The sequence below is a fragment of the Diplotaxodon limnothrissa genome, linkage group LG6 (genome assembly GCF_057381915.1).
Source record: "Diplotaxodon limnothrissa isolate DT_005_m linkage group LG6, D_limnothrissa_male_GT1.1, whole genome shotgun sequence".
In the NCBI taxonomy this organism is placed as follows: domain Eukaryota; kingdom Metazoa; phylum Chordata; class Actinopteri; order Cichliformes; family Cichlidae; genus Diplotaxodon; species Diplotaxodon limnothrissa.
The window spans coordinates 27,112,525-27,131,403 of NC_140601.1; the positions used below are offsets into that span (position 1 = coordinate 27,112,525).

General features: G+C 38.8%; 3 protein-coding genes across 3 annotated transcripts; 2 read left to right on the plus strand and 1 right to left on the minus strand.

Annotated features, from left to right (window-relative positions):
* The first annotated feature begins 304 nt into the window (after positions 1–304).
* zglp1 (zinc finger GATA like protein 1) lies at positions 305–6,468 on the plus strand. Its single transcript, XM_085356043.1, has 5 exons — positions 305–315; positions 2,222–3,697; positions 3,805–3,917; positions 5,557–5,650; positions 6,336–6,468. Exons 1-5 carry the CDS (start codon positions 305–307, stop codon positions 6,466–6,468), a joined length of 1,827 nt encoding a protein of 608 aa, XP_085212169.1.
* A 2,351-nt stretch (positions 6,469–8,819) lies between these two features.
* Positions 8,820–9,737, plus strand: LOC146630711 (forkhead box protein D1-like). The gene has a single exon (XM_085356044.1). It carries the CDS (start codon positions 8,820–8,822, stop codon positions 9,735–9,737), a length of 918 nt encoding a protein of 305 aa, XP_085212170.1.
* Positions 9,738–12,357: 2,620 nt separating this feature from the next.
* On the minus strand, positions 12,358–13,128 carry LOC146630712 (sialidase-3-like). The gene is made up of 2 exons (XM_085356599.1): positions 13,081–13,128; positions 12,358–12,978 (listed from the first exon to the last, which is right to left on the minus strand). The coding sequence occupies exons 1-2, from the start codon at positions 13,126–13,128 to the stop codon at positions 12,358–12,360; spliced, it is 669 nt and encodes a 222-aa protein (XP_085212725.1).
* Between the last annotated feature and the right edge of the window lie 5,751 nt (positions 13,129–18,879).

An 18,879-nucleotide genomic window follows, 5' to 3' on the forward strand; every position in this document is an offset into this window, starting at 1 on the left:
TTACTGGCTGCATGACTAGCTAACAGTCATTGCCGGGGAAAAGAAAAAGGGTTTTCCACTCGCGTATCCAGGCAAGTAGTAGATACAAAAAGAACAGGAGTTAGGAGTGTCAAAGCTTTTATACCCAGACAGGCTGTAATCTAGCAAACGGAAAACACCCGCGTACCTTCTTCTGGCCCCAGAATCTGATCCAGTCATAGCAACCAGCTTCAGTGGTTCGAGTTCCCCAGCAAATCGACACGCTTAATTTTTTATTTGACAACGGATTGAAGATCACGGGTGAGCGTCGAGATTGGTACTCCACATGAATGTCAGGTAAAGTGGGCTGAACGCTTGTAGTTAGAGTTACACCACGAGTTTTAAACGTGTTCATCTCATGCCTCATGATAAAGACACTGTTAGCTAGAGGCCATCACAGGTCAAAAACATAGAAGACAAAGATCGATTATGGCAGGAGGTGAAGGTGATGCACGATTAAAGATAATGGTTCGGAATATGCAATCATTTAACTTGACGGGTGCTTACTGAGATCTGATACTGAGTTTACATGAAGTGAGTCATTGCCTACAGAGTTTATTTAAATATAATCACAATGCTAAATTGTAGATCTGCTTGCATGCGCTGTAGAATTATGTATTTTTGATGAAACTTTTAGGCATCAGTTAATCCATGGCCTGTAAGAGGAAAAAAGTCACTAATTTTAAAAGCATTCATGTTAACGCATTAACGTAATATTAGTGGGATTTGCTGCTGCGCTCGCGACGGCCCGACGACCGCGAAAAATTTAGGCTACTCGACGTTCTAGAAGGCAGGAAGTGCAACATTTGACGTTCCCAAACACGTTTAAACGCCACAGAAAAGTTTTGTTACAGTCTTTCCGGTGAGTTGAACTAGTTACATTTTTTTTAAAGTTGTTTTTTGATACAAAAACAAACATAGCATTAGCTTATCTGCTGTAACTGCATGCATATAATTGGCCGCATTAGCTCAGTTTTAGGATAGCCTTAAGTAGCATGCATGGACCATTCTGCAATGGCATGACATTTTCTGTTTCACCTATGTGCATTAATCTATGCACAAAATACCAAAACATACGTTTGCTGTGTAAATTACAATTTTTTTTCTGCGACAAAATGTAATTTATAAAAAAAATTATTGATCCAAATATAACAGTTAAAATAGTGTTGCGCCTATCTTGTCTGGAAAAGGAAGAGAAAAACAGTTAGTGACAGTAAAGAAGATGTGATGAATGATTGACTCCGGTGCTAACACCAAAGGTAGACAAATGTCAGACCTCTTAATATAATTTTTACATTACATTTTTTTCTGACCAAATTTAATGTGTCGCTCTAATAAAACCCTGTTACCCAGTGTTACCAAAAGAACCTCCTTGACTTTGAGTCTTACAATTGACTCCTAGTATCTTTTTCTGAGCAGAATGTGTGTATAAAAAAAACAGCATTTCTGTGATCATGAGTATTTATGTCATTTGTTTGTCATTTGTATTACATAATGTATAAATAAAAGAAATAAATAATTATCTTGATAATTAATCTTGTGTAATATTATACGGTTACTGTATCATTTTTAATAACATGTTTATAAATTACTTTCTTAGCTCGCAAGAAATCTTTTTAATCTGTTTTCCTTGTAATAGACTTAATTATTATATGAATTGTGTATTTAAAAATATGTAAGAAAAATTAATAAATAAAAATAAAAATTTGAAATTAAATAGTGAAATTACTACAAAAAAGTGTGACTATTGAAAAGCTGGGCAAGGTAGATTTCAACCTGTTGTTTATTTGAAATTTATTGAGTATTTATTAATGGTCAATAATTTATTAAAAATAAATTGTTTTTCCTTAAATACGCAACAGAAAATTACATAGCGTCCAATTTAACCATTTCTGAACCCTAAATTGTCTTCCAGTTATATGACCCACATATTTAGGCCAAATGACACTATGCTATTATTTTACGTTATATAAAATATTTAGCTGCTTGCAGTCAACTTGTTGCTTGTGGACTATTGATAGAAACTAATATCTTTCAATGACCTGTGGTAGGAAGCATATTTGTCATGTCAGAGGTGTAAAGGGCTGAAGGTACAATATTTTGTAATAGAGAAAAGATGAAGACTAGAGGGAAAGTACAGGGAAAACATGCACAGATTTACCTCTGCTAGTCCTAAAGCTATTTGTTCCTATTCATGTTGCAGACTCTGCCTCAGTATGAGTACGAAATCAAGGATGCAAGCTGACTTTATCCAGGGAAACCAGAGCAAAGTGGAACACGATTCACCCCAGTCTGCACTCTTCTACCTTTTCCAAGAAGTTTCCAAGCTTGTATCCCCTATCCACAACAGTTTCCCAGACTCAGATCTACCCAGTGAATCACAGATTAAGACATATAGCCAGGATCCTTTAGTAATTAAAAAAGAAGAGGGTCCACATTCATTTGAAGCCTCTGCTAGTTCTGTCCAGGATACTTTAGAAATGAAAAAGGAAGGCGATGCACATTCATTTCATACCTGTAATGGTTCCTGCCACCATAGTTTGTCTTGTTCGCTGCCATGTAATGAGCTGGAAACGGTAAATGAGGAGTGTCAAAGCAGCAATGTCACAACTACATCACAGTGTGAACGCAATAGTCCCTGGAAAGTGCTGAGCTTGATCAACTTGCAGTGTGAAAAGCTGCTTCATTTGGAAAATCTTGAGGTGTTAGACCCAAGTTCAGCCTCATCTGCCACAAAATTAGGCTATTCAACAGTCACATTATCCACTGCAGCACCAGATGTTACAGAAGCTGCAATTGAAAGTGACACTCTAAGTGGTGAATGCATGTTAGGCCCATCTCCTCGTCTCTTTGAGAGACAAGAAATCACACCCTCTGTCAGTGCTGATGAAAAAGTGACAGGAAGACCCACAGGAGATGGATTTAAACTACAGTGCTGTGTGAAAGACTCCGAGATGGGTGTTCAGCTTGAAACTGCTGAGACAACAGACACTGACAGAGCAGACTTGCCAGGAGACAGTACAACAGCATCTCTGCATCCTCAGCACAAGAACAAAACAGAAGTTAACTTCACTGTCAACACACAAATTGGGTGCAGCCAGGAGTGTGAGCAGGGTTGTTCTTCTAGCAAACAGGATATTTTAAATGCACCCTTTTTTGAATATGCTTTATCACAAGCACACAATGCATGTCTTAATACTAAGCTAACTTGTAATTCAGATGATGAGACTTGTACTACTCTATCAAAGCCAGTACTGTCACTAGATATTAATGCAAATCTTACTTTATCTGTGGAAGCCCAATGTGACGGCAGGCTGCCTCCTCTGAGCCCCATCCAACTTTGTTCACAATCACCATCACTTACATTCAGCGCTCCAGAGAATTCTCTCTTCGGTTCAAAACCAGATGAATGTGCAGATGCCCCCATAGATGGAGACACCCCTCCAACTGCCCCGATAAAATCTTCTGCACCATCCAAAGCAGAACTTTGGACAATGCAAAAGGAGGATCACGGTTCATCTTCGCACCAGTGGAGAACTAAGACTCCTAGAAAACAGCCTCATCCCAGTCGTAGTGTTGATATTCAAGACCCAGACTTCCAGGGAGTGACATTCAGGATGGACACGGAGCTAGACGAAAGCAGGGAACAGTGTCGGCTTCTCATAACTTCACGATACAGGTAGACAAACACATCTTCGGTACACGCCATGCATTACAAAACGTGGTAGGAGCTTACATGAAATCCTCTCACATTATTGGTGTTTTATCTGTGTGTACCCACAACAGCAAGGAACTCTGCAGGAGTGTGAGAAAACCCAGGCTGAGGACACGGTCATCACAGAAATCATTTAAAACTAGCAGCTCAGACGAGGAGAACGGCCACACAACCAGTGTTTTAAGTGAGTACCCCCTAACTATGTCCTCAAGCAAGCTGCTCGTTTATTTTACTGTTTTTCCTGGATCATCTAACAGAAGATGCAGAGAAGAGTTTACAGAGTATTTTGCTTGTTTTAATTAGATTTTTCAATGTTAAATATTAAGCTCAAAGTACAATTTTTTTTTTTTAGCATATTTCAATGTTATTTAGTTTTTTTTAAATATAATAATGTGCATTAAATTAAAGACATTCTGAACAAGTGTAACAGGTCATGTTGGCATCTCAGTCTTAACACAGTTTGAGACTGGATTTGTAAAAAATTTATTTAGTTATCTAATACAGACACACTGCATTTTTTCAACTTTAACTAAATTAATATGAGGAAGAAATAGATTTTTTTTTTTTTTGTGCTTGCCAAAAGTGTGTCTTAGAAAATTTTGTCTTAGGAGACTTTATCCAGAATACAACACTAAACTAACCCCAGATGGTGAAACACTCAGCAAAACATCCCAATATATTAATATTGGAAATAAAAATATATAACTTTTTGTAAGAACAAATAAAATATGTAAAATACAGTATATTAAGTAATTGTAATATTTTAATGTTTAATTAATTATGAGTTATAAATAAAAGTATCTGCAGCATTACAGTGTTATAGAAGTGCATGTGTGTGTGATACCCATAATCTCCACTAGAGGACACCACCACCTTAGAAATATGTAACTCAACAGGGTCAGACAGGTGTGACTGTTTCAAACAAGTTTAGGAAAGTTGTGGTTTAAATAACTTAATACCAGAACGTGAATGTCAGCTAAGACAAGAGAAAAATAAGCTCAACTTTAAATAAATGTACTTATCATCAGGTAACACTATTAAAAAATACTCTAAATAATTTTTCATCATTCATATCTTTAATTTCATTCAATTTCATTCATAATTTTTCAAATCTTTTCTTCTCCTATACAAAGTTTCTTTACAAATCTATAACTATTTGACATTTGCTTATGTTTCATTTTTGGTAAAGTGGGAATGTCAGTGCGCTGTATTTCCAGCGTTTAAAGACCAAAGAGCCAATCTTCTCGACAGATATGCAGCCTTGTTCTCATATATTGGTCAGTTAACAGAAAATGCAGTATAAATGTTCCAGTGAAGTTTTAGATTGTAGTTGTATTTTTAAAAAATATAAATGTCTTTCGCTCAATTGAGGTTATTGTCTGGAGTCGGTTATTGTTTAATAATTCAATAAAGTTTTTGAGGCGTAAAATTACAAATGTATCTTTAACCTCCTAAGACCTGAACTCTTTCATGGCATGCATTTTTAATTTCTCTTTGCTATTTGGGCTGATTGGGAGCTGATAAATGTAAAAATAAAGAATCATCTTTTTACCTGATGTAGTTTCCGAGAGGAGGATATCAGGACCTTGTAGAGCAAAATTTAGTATTGTGGTCTAGACAACCCAAAATGTGATGTCCACATATGTGGACACCAGGTCCTAGGAGGTTAAATGATTATTGCAAATGTAGTCGCAATGTTTGGTTGCATTAAAACACTTCCTTAATTCAGATTTTTTTAAAAATATGCTTGGAAATAAGTGATTTAAGCACACTCAGTTCAGTTTTACTGCTATTTGCTTAATCTTTCATTTCTGTTTCACTAGAGGGTAAAGTTTGTGCATCATGCTGCACCAGGAAGACCCCCATGTGGAGAGATGCCGAGGACGGGACTCCACTGTGCAATGCCTGTGGGATAAGGTAGCTCGATATTCAATATTCAATGTCTTAAACACTGAAGCTGTGCATTAGGGCTGATCACAATAATCAGTTGGATTATTGTGATTTTTAACAGAGTCTAAAATTTTCTTTGAGTCCTCATTGATGATGTTGAATTATAGCTTAAAGGAATTAATATATTCTAACTTGTATTTTGTGGAAACCTGTTCCAAATCAGTTTGTGTTGATGTTTACTTATTTTGCCAGCATTTTTCATCATGTTTTGAGCAGTCAGTTGCCACAACACTGTGCAGTTAAACAAGTTCAGGCCTCACAAACAACAGAAACGATCAACTTATTTTTTCCATTCTCACAAGAGTCTGACTGCACCTTACAGAAACTTTACTTCATGCATGACTTCCCAGACTAATGCATTAATCTCATGATTGCATGAAACGGTATGTTAGTACTCACTGGCTCATAATTTCTCTTTCAGAAATAAACACAGGTTAGCTTTGGAAATAAGGAGTAGTGCTGAGCTCAAAAGAATGTGCAGCTAATCTACTTTGGAAAAGTATTAAATGTCCATGCTTGTAAAATGCCTTGTAGTATTATTATAAATCAGTCATCTGCCTATGATAATTTGACTAAATAGCATTTATGCACCTGAGCATTAAAGGGCAAATAGTTGAACCACCACTGCATTTTTTTTCTCTTACTTTTGAAGGTATAAGAAGTACAGGGTGCGCTGTGTCAACTGCTGGCATATCCCTCGGAAAGAGGGCAACTCCAACTCGTGCTGCCTCAAGTGTGGAAACTTTGTGAGGCTGACCTCAGCTCAGCGGAAACACACCAACTAGGGAACTTGCACACATCACAGGTTTTTATGCCCACATGTGACAGAGCTTTGCACAGACGCACACAACAGTTTGAAACAATACTCGCTGCTCTCGTAAATCTTTACAGTTCACTACAGATATGACTACCTCTTACCTGACTCAAGGTATTTAAATTCGTTTTACTGTTATAGCACTGTACCTCAGACAATAGTACACATTTACCTCTATGACTGTGTGCGTCAAAAAAAGTAATAATAAAACAACTTGTAAAACATTTAAATTTGTATGGAGAAAAAAGTCTTTTCTGTACTGATCCTATTTCTGCTCCTTAATTTGTATTTAGCATGTGTGATGGAGCTTAGAAGGTTTACTTTTTGTTTTTTTTTTGTTTTTTTTCACCAAGAGGGATATACTGAGGACGCACAGACTTTGTAGCAGAGCTGAGAATCCTTTATACAAATAAATGGGATACTGAAGGACCACTGTCAGAAAGTGACGCATTCAGTGGAAAGTTTAGTCGTGAAATTTTTCATCGAAATAGCTTCAGTGTCGCTTACATATAATGGTCAGTAGTACCCGACAGCTGTAATAGAAAGTTATTTCTGTACAGGCCCTGAGCTCAGTGCTGCTTTTCACTGTTATTAACTGTAAAACACTCCTACTGCTCCTAATCCTGACAGCGACAGTTCAGTTACTAAGTTCATCAGATACATTTAGTTGAACAAGTTAAATCAAGCTATTTATTTTGTTGTCTTTGTTGTTTTTTCTAATTGTGGTTGTAATAAGTGGTCACTTTTCTTTGGTATTTATTTGGGCCATTGTTTCTGAGCATTATTTTATTTGGCTTGTTAAATCGGTGTGTAGATTTCCTTAGTATTGCTGGTTTCTGTGAGATGGGGAAAAGGGGTTTTGTGTGTGTTTGCATGGGTTTTTGTTTGTATTAAATTCATGAACAAACCTGTGTCTCCCCGTTCTTCATTTAAGAATTTAGCTTAGTATTGCAGTGACTGTAAAATGATAAATTGGTTTCAAATGGGTGCACATATCAAATTAAAGTACAGTGAGAGGGAAGAAAGGTTCAGTAATGAGGCTTCCCACAGTTCCTTCAGCCCACCATGCACTACAGGCCTGCTGGCCAAGTGGGTGGCCTCGCACGGATTGATACAGTGCAGCTATTATTTCAAAATGGATTACGTCTTCTTGAGTTGGCTCTCTTGCCTGTGCTAAACCATCCAGCAAAGAGCAATACTGAAGGAAATGAGCCAAGGACATAAAAGAGAGCTCAAGCTCAATGAAATTCATATGCCTGCTCTTATTTTACATTACACATGCTCCAAAACGTCTCACCTGCTGCGGTCATTTAAACATCAGCTATAATCAATAATGAATGAATGTACACAAATCAAATTTTATGGTACTTGGCAGCCTGTCCAGCTTTGTACTTCTGATACTGGAGTGCAGTTCAAAGGCGAGCCTTATGCATTTACTCAGTTACGTTTGCTTAAAGACCTCTGTGGAGATTTATTCATTTTAATTGTTGCTGAAACATTATGGGTACATAAAATAAGGCTAATTGTTCAATTAGCAGATAGTAGATAAAATGGCTAAGCCTGGCTCTCCAACCCTATTGTACAATGTTAAGGCCGAAATACTTTTTCTGTTTTGCTTTTGCAGTTTCACTTTAATTAGAAGGCATTGTTTTACTGCTTGATGTATACCATTCATCAAATCTAGCAAATGAAATGTATTAAGTCTTTTTTTTTATAGTCGCAAAGTTCTGTACACAAAAAGGGTACAATAAATAAGAACACGAAGTGGCATAATAGCCAAGAAAAAGAACAACTTAATCGGTACACACGCAAAGATTACTGAGTCAGAAAACTGTGTAGATCCCCAAAAAGTTTAATAAATAAATAATATGCATCATGGACGTGCAGTTTAAATGTACTTGAAAGCAACACACAACAGTAAAAAAACAACATATAAAGAAGGAAGAAAAGAATAAAAATAAGACCTTTATTTTTTTTTTTTTAAAAACAAACAACTATAGTTAAAGCGTGTATACACTGGAGAAAATATGCACGAGTTAGTGTAATTAGTGTAACCACGCCTTCAGTATCATCGTTTAATTTCTCTATCTTTGATTAAATAAAGTGTTTCCCCCCACAGCTTCAGGTTTGTGGATACCTGCAGCTGTGTTAAAACAGACTGCGTGAGGAGGAGGGGGAAGTTCGGAGTGGGAGGCTCAAAAGTCAGGATGCAGTCAGATGCGCGACTTTTTTTGTGAATGAAAGGAAACGAGGGGGTCTCCACTTTCTGTCCTAGACAGGCACTGAATCTCGCCCGCTGGGGCCTACCGGACAGTCCGGATCATGACGCTGGACAACAAGCCCATGGATGAGGCGGACATTGAAGTGGGGGGCCAGGCGGACTGCAGAGAAGTTGTGAGGAGGACAGATGTATCAGTGTTCGGGGAGAGTAATGTAGACTTGGAGCGACGGCCTTCATCCTTTTCTCCTGGCGTGCAGGGAGAGGACGACTTTGAAGTCCGACTGCAGGAGGGTCCCGGAAGGAGAATTGCCTCGGTGAAGCCTCCGTACTCTTATATCGCTCTCATCACCATGGCCATCCTCCAAAGCCCCAAAAAGAGGCTCACTCTCAGTGAGATATGCGATTTTATCAGCCAGCGCTTTGTTTATTATCGGGAGAAGTTCCCTTCGTGGCAAAACTCAATCCGTCACAACTTGTCTTTGAATGACTGCTTTGTCAAAATGCCCCGGGAACCCGGGAACCCAGGCAAGGGGAATTACTGGACTCTGGATCCCATGTCGGCGGATATGTTTGAAAATGGGAGTTTTCTTCGTCGCAGGAAACGCTTTAAGCGGCAAAGTTTATATTTGGCACCGATGAAAGGCTCCAGGGCGCAGGAGCTCACTTTGATGCCCGTTTTTCCTCTCCTCGGAGTGCGCAGGGTGGTCTCTAGTCTCCAGAGTCCCGATTTGTACCGAGATCAGGATCTAGAAAGTGGTTTCGAGTCCCGGGTTATCCCCAACAGACCACCTGTAAGCAACGTCACACCTGCGCTTTCCTCGATCCTCTCCAAAAATTTCCCTTCTTGTCAAAACTTGGAACATTTGGACGCCGGATGCTGCGCCGCTGTGCGATCTTTGCCTCCGACCTCCTGCCTCCTGCATCCCGTTTCACTCCACGGAATGATACCCAACTTCACTCTTTCGCAGCTGCCTGCTTTTCCCGACGGGATCTTTAAGATTTCGTCTAGTTTAATTTAATCTAATGATGTGCGCCTGCACTGAGACCGACAAGGCTACCAAATACTGAATCTGATTCCCTGAAGTAAATGCTTTCAACACGGATGTTTTTAAAATCTTTCAGTGTGTTTGGAATAAAATGGATCATTTTAATTTCGTGTGTGCACTTTTTATTACAATTATTTGTTACACCGGAATGTGTACAAGATTAAAAAGACCATATCAAATGAACCCGGTTCATATAAATGCATTCAGCTATGTTTTTAATTATTACTGCTTAATTTTAAATCTTTTTTACGACTGAATACAACTAAAGTCTAGACTTAAATGACAAATTTGCAGGATTTTAAATAAAATTGTGAAAACAACGAGAAATTAAAAAAAAATAAGTTTAATATTCTTAATTTTACTTGACGATGATAAATCATAAAGAGACTGTTTAGGCTTATACAAATATTAATGACAATATCCATCATTGTGTGGCAAATGGGCCATTTGATTTTGTATCATTTTAAGATAAAAGAATACGTATGTTTAAATAATTTAAATACACTGATTATTCTGAACACCCACAGTCTGCGCCTACAGCGTTCACAGTTCAACTATCGATCTATCTGAAGAACAGGATGATCAGTTCCCGGTGTTGTGTCGTGATTATTTTGATTATTTAGATTATTTTGTGGTGGGTGACTAGTTTGCTACCTAGAGAATGAAAGAACACAAGACATCTGGGCATGTACACGTGTTATCCTTCCCTTTTCTGTTTAGCTTTGGCCGGTTTGAGTGCATATATATTCGCTCACATCCTACTGCAAACCAGGCCTTCTTTATTAAAACCACGTCTTCATTTTTCAAAACACTTCTGTCAGGCGAGCTAATAGTCACGTTTTTGCTTTGTGGTGTACTCCAGCCTGTACACAGCAAGAATATTAGATTCACTCAATCAACGGGCTGCTGGGTATTATTACAAGTTATGCCTCGTCTTTATTTAGAAGTTCTCCATGGTGTTTGATATGCAGAGATGAGTTGTGGAGGATGGCTGATTTCCCAGAAGAAAGCTTCGGATCCAAAAACACAAACACACACACACACACACACACACACACACACACACACACACACACACACACACACACACACACACACACACACACACACACAGCAAAATAGGAACAATTATGATTAAAATGTGCAGAATTATCAAGATCAAAGGCCCTTTGGCACTTTCTTTCTAGAGAAATGCAGAAATATGTATAAACCATTTCATTATTGTAGGTCTGAGAGGAGTTAACCATTTAATTTGCAAATGTGCAACTCATCAAAAGAAAAGGCATGTTTGCGTGTATGCTGTGTTTGAAAAATGGTGGCATTGGTTCTTAAACTGACATATAAAACTGACATATAAAAAGCACCATGCGTCAGTAAGAGATTAGAACAAATTTCCTCCATATCCTGCCAATATTAGTAATGCATATAGTCTCTATAAAGAGTGCATAAACCTAACCTCTACACTCAGATCTATAACAATCATCTATTGTTCTATTTTTGTACATCTATTGTACTCATGGTTGAACACTTTAATTCTAAAGGTGCACAGATAATTTACAGTATTTGTGAAATAAAATAATAGTTTTACAAATTTCAGGAGTTTTGCTCATGATCAACAGCAGAGAGGATATTTCCGGCACTTTCAGAAGGATGACAGCAAATATCTGCACTGCTAAAGCTTCTGTGGCATCTTTCAATAAGTGGAAATTTAGTTTCAATTCTTTCTTTCTTTCTTTCTTTCTTTCTTTCTTTCTTTCTTTCTTTCTTTCTTTCTTTCTTTCTTTCTTTCTTTCTTTCTTTCTTTCTTTCTTTCTTTCTTCCTTCCTTCCTTCCTTCCTTCCTTCCTTCCTTCCTTCCTTCCTTCCTTCCTCCCTCCCTCCCTTCCTTCCTTCCTTCCTTCCAGATCTGATGCACATTTCCCTTGGCATTCTGTCTAACGGCCAGCAGGGGCTCCTCTGGTTGCAAAAAGTCTTAAGAGAGCATGACCTTACTGCACTTTCCCGATCAGTTTATGCTCTCAGTCTCCTGTTTCCAGTCTTACCCAAGTGTTGCTTTTGCAATTTAAGTTCTTTTGAGTAAATGAAGGTATGAATTTATTTATCATGAGTTTTTCTTTAGTCAAATGTGGTTCAAAACACTACAATGGTAACACGACGTGAATGTTCAGCCTGAGGATTCACACAGTACTTCACACACCTTTGGCATAAGTGTATATGTAGTCTATGTGAAGAAGAAGAAGAAGAAGAAGAAGAAGGAGGAGGATAAGAATGAAAATGAGGAGGAGGTTAGCCACTTTTTTGTTTGATTTGGCACAGATTTTTTTCTGGATGCCCTTTGTGTTGCAACCCTTCCACTTATCTATTATTAAACATAAACTTCTGCATCACCTATAAGATAATGTCTCCAGTCAACTAATTATGTTTCATATAATAAATATGTTGATACCAAAGTACTGTAGTACATACCGCAGTACTGAGGCAGTATATCTTTGTTCCAATTACCAAGAAATTAAAGCTGAAAGCAGCAATTATGAAGACTTTGCATCTTTGATATTGTGCATGAGAGAAACTTCACGGGCAGCATGTCGATGCCTTCAGAGCAGGACTCTTATTGGATGCTGCATAAAGAAGACAAGCTTGTTTCCAGGTTGGAGATTGTTGAACTTAACTCCATTATCATCACTGACTGCTTCCACTTGATAGCCGCCCACATTACGGGCGTTGCAGTAGATGTGGTCTTTGGAAATTTCAACTATTTCACACTCAACTGATACCGTATTAAACAGTTCACCAAATTTCCAGTTTTTGCCATGACTACCACTATACAGTGAGAGTGCATACGATTTACTGTTTGGTAAGAAACAAGGTTTGCAGCAAAAGGAAGTATAAGCATAAACTGGGATAATCAGTCGACCACTCTCTGCTGGAATACCATGGCCTGGCCCAACAGCAAATGTGGACCAGTTTTTTATTTCACTCAGTTCGTCCGTCAAATCGATCACATCGCTCCAGGTTTCTCCGAGGTCCTCACTTGTGATGAAGCAGAGACGGGTCCGGTTGTCACAGTTTTCTTTCTGGTACATTTCAGTGATAGCGTCTTCAACACAGATGAAAAACAGGAAAAGTTTGTTGTTGACCTTGCCATACACCGAGCAGGGGTTCATTGGACGGTATCCTTTGATAAGTGCCTTTTCCATCTCTTTGAGCTCTGACCACTAAAAGAGAGATTGTTCAGGAGTAAACAAAACAGAACAGTTTAAAGCAGGAGCGTAATTAACAAGTAATTTAGAACTGAAATGGTTGATTATCACTATTACCCCAACTGTCTTCTTAGAGGATCCCTCCTTGATCTTTCCTGTTCTCATAACCAGCTTTTCTCCGCTGGTATCATCTGAAGTCTTCCTCTGCTCTGCAAAGGCAAATAAAGTTTTACTTTCTCTCTCATACAGAAGAGCAGGGATCCTGTAAACGTTTCCAGCAGTTTCATTAGATGTAAAAAGAGTTTGCTTCTGCAGCTGAGCTTTTGGTAAAGGTACGGTGAACATGGTTGGTGTCCTTGCATGCAAAATGACCATGTAATAAAGGTCTTGCTGGTTATATCTCTATGACTGTCAAAGTTTGTCTGATGGGGATTTTATAAGGCTGGTTTGTACACAGTGTGACTTTTCATTTTCTGAAGAAATTATTAACATTTCAGTGAGCTGAAGTCTCCCCTTGTTGAGAAAGCCAAGTCCAAGGAAAGAGGTGGTTCCGGAAAACAAGCTTAGATCAGAATTAACATAACCCGTCTGTGTAGGCAACTACCTCAGCAAACAGACACAACCCAGGTAGCATAAATTAAGCATTACCGGTTGGATGTGTGAAAAGCAGCCACTTGTTCAAGTTCTGGCTTGGGTCATTTTTTGTATTTGCACTTTCATTTTGAGTTGGAAAGGACACCACACTTCCTTGCCAGTCTGAATTTGTTTACACAAGCTTCCCAGCAGATTAAAGTGTGCTAAAATTAATTATAATTACTGACAGCTTCCAGTCAAGAGCCTTTGTCACTGTGAGCATTGCAGTAATTTGAACTGAGGTCTTTTTCACCATGAACCTCTGTCATTTCACATTTACCTGATCTTGCAATGATCATACTGCATTATTTGACGTGTACTGCCCTCTTCATCACTGGAACTACAACGAATATCAAGTAATCAGTATAAAGTGGCACGATCTGTTTGAATACCAGTGATTACAGTGCTCTCTACACAGACCAAAAGGCTTTTGCTTGTCTTCTCATACACATCATGTACACCCATGTGTATTAGGCTATGGTAGGGGTATCAGTTTAAAAGAGATGGCATCAGTTCGTAAATAAAAGAAGCAGCACCATGCATCAGTGGGACAGTCTTTATAAATAGTAAATGAACCCAAACTTTGCACCAAAATCTCAGCAATCGTCTGTTCTTCTATTCTAAAATTGTACCCAGTGTTAAACTCTTTAATTCTAAAGCTACACAAATTATTTATGGTATTTCAATATATCAGAATATACAAATACTGAAGCTTTGTTTACACGTTTACATATCTTTAAGATGAAAAGATGTAATACACAAGTTTCTCTTAGGAACCATGTTTCTATATTGATCCATGACAGGTAATCTCTACTAGGAAGTTTGATGTGACTCATAAATGGTCTTTTACCATTCGTCTTCAACCGAAATGACCCTCAGAGTACAGTCTGCTTTTCATACTCAGTTCTACTAAGTTTTATTCGGCTACAGCTCACACACACACTCTCAGCCCTTGTAAAAAAAAAGTGTGTGTATATTTCATGGTAGCCCAATAAAGTCAGCTGGTAAAGTCTGAGGAGGAGCCTTTGAGATGTGAGTCCTGTGACAGTAAATATGCTGCAGCATTTCAAGCAGGAGACCCCTTCCATTAAAACCTGCAAGAGACAGATGATATACAGCAGCAGGGCCACAAACTCATATTTCATTTATACATCTGTGCAGCAAGTGGAAGAGTTTATCGAAGGAGTGGAAATTAGTGAGTCAAAATCTTACTTATTTCATAATTTCAATTTACTGTTTATTCAGTCTTGAATATGATTAACCTTTCATCTCGTTTATTACAGGAAACAGGAAATCCTGTTCAAGGAAGGATTTTTATAGCTTTATTTGTTTCGCACGTCTCCCTTCAAACTGCTGCACTTTCTCGATAAACAGCACAAAGGATCCTTGGAGCACTTTCAGAAGGATGACACCAAATATCTGTACTGTTACAGATTCTGTGAGGAAGGACATTTCTTTTAAATTTGTTCTTTAAATTTTCTTTCCTTTTCTTTTTCTTTTTTTAATATCTAACATTTCCCTTAGCATTGTTTTTTTTTTTTTTTTGCCCTTTCACTGTATTTATAAAACATGGATGTCATCTCCAGCTCTCAGGAGAGAAACATACTCCAAGTTCCTGATGTGCCTTCTGTCTAATGGCCAGCAGGGGCTCCTCTGGTTGCAGAACCAAGTCTTACAGTTTTTTCTGAATGCTTAAACCCTAACTGTGATTCCTGTAGCACAATCTTTAAAACTATTCAGACTTATAGCAAAACCACTCACTGAGTTTGCAAAACTAAAAGCACAAAAACTGCTTTGCACTAGTGATGGGCAGATGAAGCTTCATGAAGCACTGAAGCTTTTCATCCAATTGGTTCACCCCAGCGCAAAGCTTCTTGAAGCTTCATTTGCTCTAGTAGGACACCTACTGGACGTAAAAATATTAGTTGGCATGAATTTGAAGAGTGTGGCCTTTTGCACACAGCCTGTAAATGTCAACAACAAAAGGAGTGTGTAAAACATGTATATTGTAGTGATGCAGTATACTGTGTATATTTATAGTGGCAGTATGGAAAATGATTATTTGGAAATGCTTAAAATGGAAATGATCATTTACTGTGAGGTGAGGTGTGGTTGGGGTGTGGACAGTGGTTGTGCTCTTTAACGTTGAGGTATGGACAGCTACACACTGAGGCGTCAGTCCTGCCCATATTTTATTCAGTAAAAACTAAATATTCACTGCTTTTATAACCTTTAGTGGGGAGAACATAGCTAGGATTTAATGATTTAACAAATCTTTTGAATCCTTTCCTCCACAATGCTAAATGGCTGGGAGTCCTCAATCACCATGCTAACCAGGTCTTCATCTATTTGAGATTGTTCTCCTGAGGAAAGACAATAAAAACAAAGCACAGGTATAAATAACCACACACGTAACTTATTACAGCTGTATAATATTGTTATATCATTTAGTAACATTACGGCATGCTATTATTATCATGGCATTTGATGGCTCACCTGGTCTTGCTCCACAATCGGTGTTCCCCTTATTCTCATGCAAAGCTCTGTAGTGCCTAAGCATGGATGAGGTGTTGTTGTTATATCCCAGCTCCCTGGCACATAGCAAACACTTCACCTTGTACAAAAGTAAAGCCGCGTAACATAAATTGTATTGCACCATCAGTGTTATGAAAATCCTCTACACCCCCCCCCCCCCCCCCCCCCAATTTTTGCACATGTCGAGGAGCGTGTCAGGCTACATTTCACTGTGTGTTATACTTGTATAACTATGCATGTGACAAATAATAAAGAACCTTGAACCTTGAACCATCTTCTGTAGAAATACCTTGTTGGGAGGAATAAGATCAAAATGTTCCCACACAGGGGAGGACATCCTCCTCTTCTTAGCTGCCTCAATTCTCTCCTGACTTTCTCTCCTCACTCTCATAAACCTCCAAACTGTCTCCAAACTCTCACTAACCGCAGCTCTCCATCAAACACCCACATTTTGATTGAAGTCTGGGGGGTTTGTATCGCTGTCACATCTCGCGGCAAAGTTCGAACCACTTCATGAACCAGTCACGTGGTACAGCCGGGCAGCGAGGCTTCGGACGTCATCATTTTCAGCTCCTCCCATAAATGAAGCAAGCCTCGATACGCGCATCGCGGAAACGCCCCCTCCATTACTCGACACAAGCTTCGGAGCCTCAATACAGAACGTCACATCACTAATCAGAGCTACTGTAATTGATCATGTAGTAAATCATGGTCACTCAATAAGAGAGGCTGGTCAGAGAGTGCAGCCAAATCTGCAATGCTCTACAGTGGCATCTATTGCTAGAGTTTTCCGGCAAACCAACAGGTAACTTGTATTCTGCAAGGGCATTTGCACATTTCAGAAGTAAATAAGCTTTTGTGTAATTGTTGTTGCATTTCTGCTTAGGACTCAACGGTTACCTCACACAGGAGGGAGAGGACGGATGTTCACTGATGTGCAGGAAACTGCCATTGTTGATATGGTCATCAGAAACAATGGGATAAAACTCACTGAAATTAGACAGAGTCTTGGCAGACAACGTTACTTTTGCAAATATTCACAGTGTAAGCATAACAACAATTTCTAGAGTCCTGAAAAAACATCAGGTCAGGATGAAACAGTTGTACACTGTGCCTTTTGAGAGGAACTCTGAACATGTCAAGCAACTCAGGAACCAGTATGTCCAAGTAAGATCAGAATAAAATACAGATCTGTTTTTGAACAAAACCAAACACACAAAGACAATTATACAAATTTACTACTGTAACAGCTTATGTTGCCATGTGGATTTATGTTAGAGAGTCATGGAGATTGAAGGCAGGCAAACACACCACATTTTCATCTTTGTGGATGAGGCAGGTTTCAACTTGGCCAAAGCACGGCGACGAGGGAGGAATGTGATTGGGAAGAGAGCCACAGTGAATGTCCCGGGCCAGAGGGGTGCCAACATCACAATGTGCGGAGCAATATCCACTGATGGACTGCTGTTACACAGACCACTAATTGGGCCATACAACACTGAACGGCTCCTTGCGTTCCTGCATGATCTCTATGGAAGGGTTGTGCTAGGTGAGGAAAGGGATGCGGAGAGAAGGAATCAGCCAACATTTATGATTGTATGGGACAATGTGGCATTTCATCACTCCCGTGCAGTCAGAGTGGTTTGCAGCCCATCCCAGAATGGAGTCTCTTTTCCTCCCACCTTACTCTCATTCCTCAACCCCATAGAGGAATTCTTTTCCTCATGGCGGTGGAAGGTTTACGACCATCATCCACATGATCAAATGTCCCTCCTGGATGCAATGAATGCTGGATGCCTGGACATATCAGCAGAAGATTGCCAGGGATGCCTAGGTGTATTGCTCTAGATGACACAAGATGTGATGTGGATGAGAACCTGTGGCCAAATGGAGAAGACAGAGTAGATTAGCATTACTATTGTATATGCATCAGTGGATGGTGTGTATACAAATTCTTGTATTTTGGGATTACTTGGTGCAAAAAAATAAAAATACATAAACAAATATTAACGAATTCTGCATGATGTCTGATTCATTCCAGTGACATACATTGAAATTATAAACAGATGTGTCCTTGTTTTACACAAGAAAACACTGTAATGCTACATGTTGTTAGTGTTTTTTAGGTCATTGTTTTGTGGGTGACAAAGTGTGTTTGTCGGCTGTCAACCTTTGCTAGTGTTCTGGAAGAATGAGTTTATTTGAGACCTGGATAAAGTGTTTTGGTAGTTGTAGTGCATTTTGAATGTGAAATGAACTGCTTTGCCAAGCTGACGGTCAGTTAGGAGGATTGTGTGAAGAGTTTTGCAAAAGTGACCTAAGTATTGTGAAATGTGTCCTAGCAGCTGTAAAAAAAGAAAAAAACAAACAAACTTGCAGACAGGCAAGTGTTCAACAGCATAAACCATGTGAGCATCACTACCATCAGACGCATGTCCTGTGGCTAGACCCCAACAGACGGCGGGATCCATGAGCCCACGTATGCACAATTGTCATGATTTTTTTGTGTTTACAGTATAGTGTTTTTGCTATTACTGTATTATGGTTTTGTTTTTTTGCTTTATCTGAATTCATGGTGCTGCAATGTACAATATTGAGTAGGCCTGTTTGCTTTTTTTTGGTTGTTTGAAAATGTGTCTCCTGAAAATATGCCTTCTGAATAAACGATGAAAATCAAAGACTGCAGTGTTTTATATAAAGTAGACTAGTGTGTTCCCCCTGATCTGTAAGTGTTTGCATATGATGCAA

What these genes read in the sequence shown, in the direction of transcription:
- LOC146630711 (XM_085356044.1), top strand. Translation starts at nt 8,820, where the DNA reads ATGACGCTGGACAACAAGCCCATGGATGAGGCGGACATTGAAGTGGGG.
- zglp1 (XM_085356043.1), top strand. An exon ending in CTCATAACTTCACGATACAG is followed by an intron (nt 3,698 to 3,804) that starts GTAGACAAACAC and finishes TACCCACAACAG; the next exon opens with CAAGGAACTCTGCAGGAGTG. An exon ending in CCACACAACCAGTGTTTTAA is followed by an intron (nt 3,918 to 5,556) that starts GTGAGTACCCCC and finishes CTGTTTCACTAG; the next exon opens with AGGGTAAAGTTTGTGCATCA.
- LOC146630712 (XM_085356599.1), bottom strand. Translation starts at nt 13,128, where the DNA reads ATGAGAACAGGAAAGATCAAGGAGGGATCCTCTAAGAAGACAGTTGGG. An exon ending in CCTCTAAGAAGACAGTTGGG is followed by an intron (nt 12,979 to 13,080) that starts GTAATAGTGATA and finishes TCTCTCTTTTAG; the next exon opens with TGGTCAGAGCTCAAAGAGAT.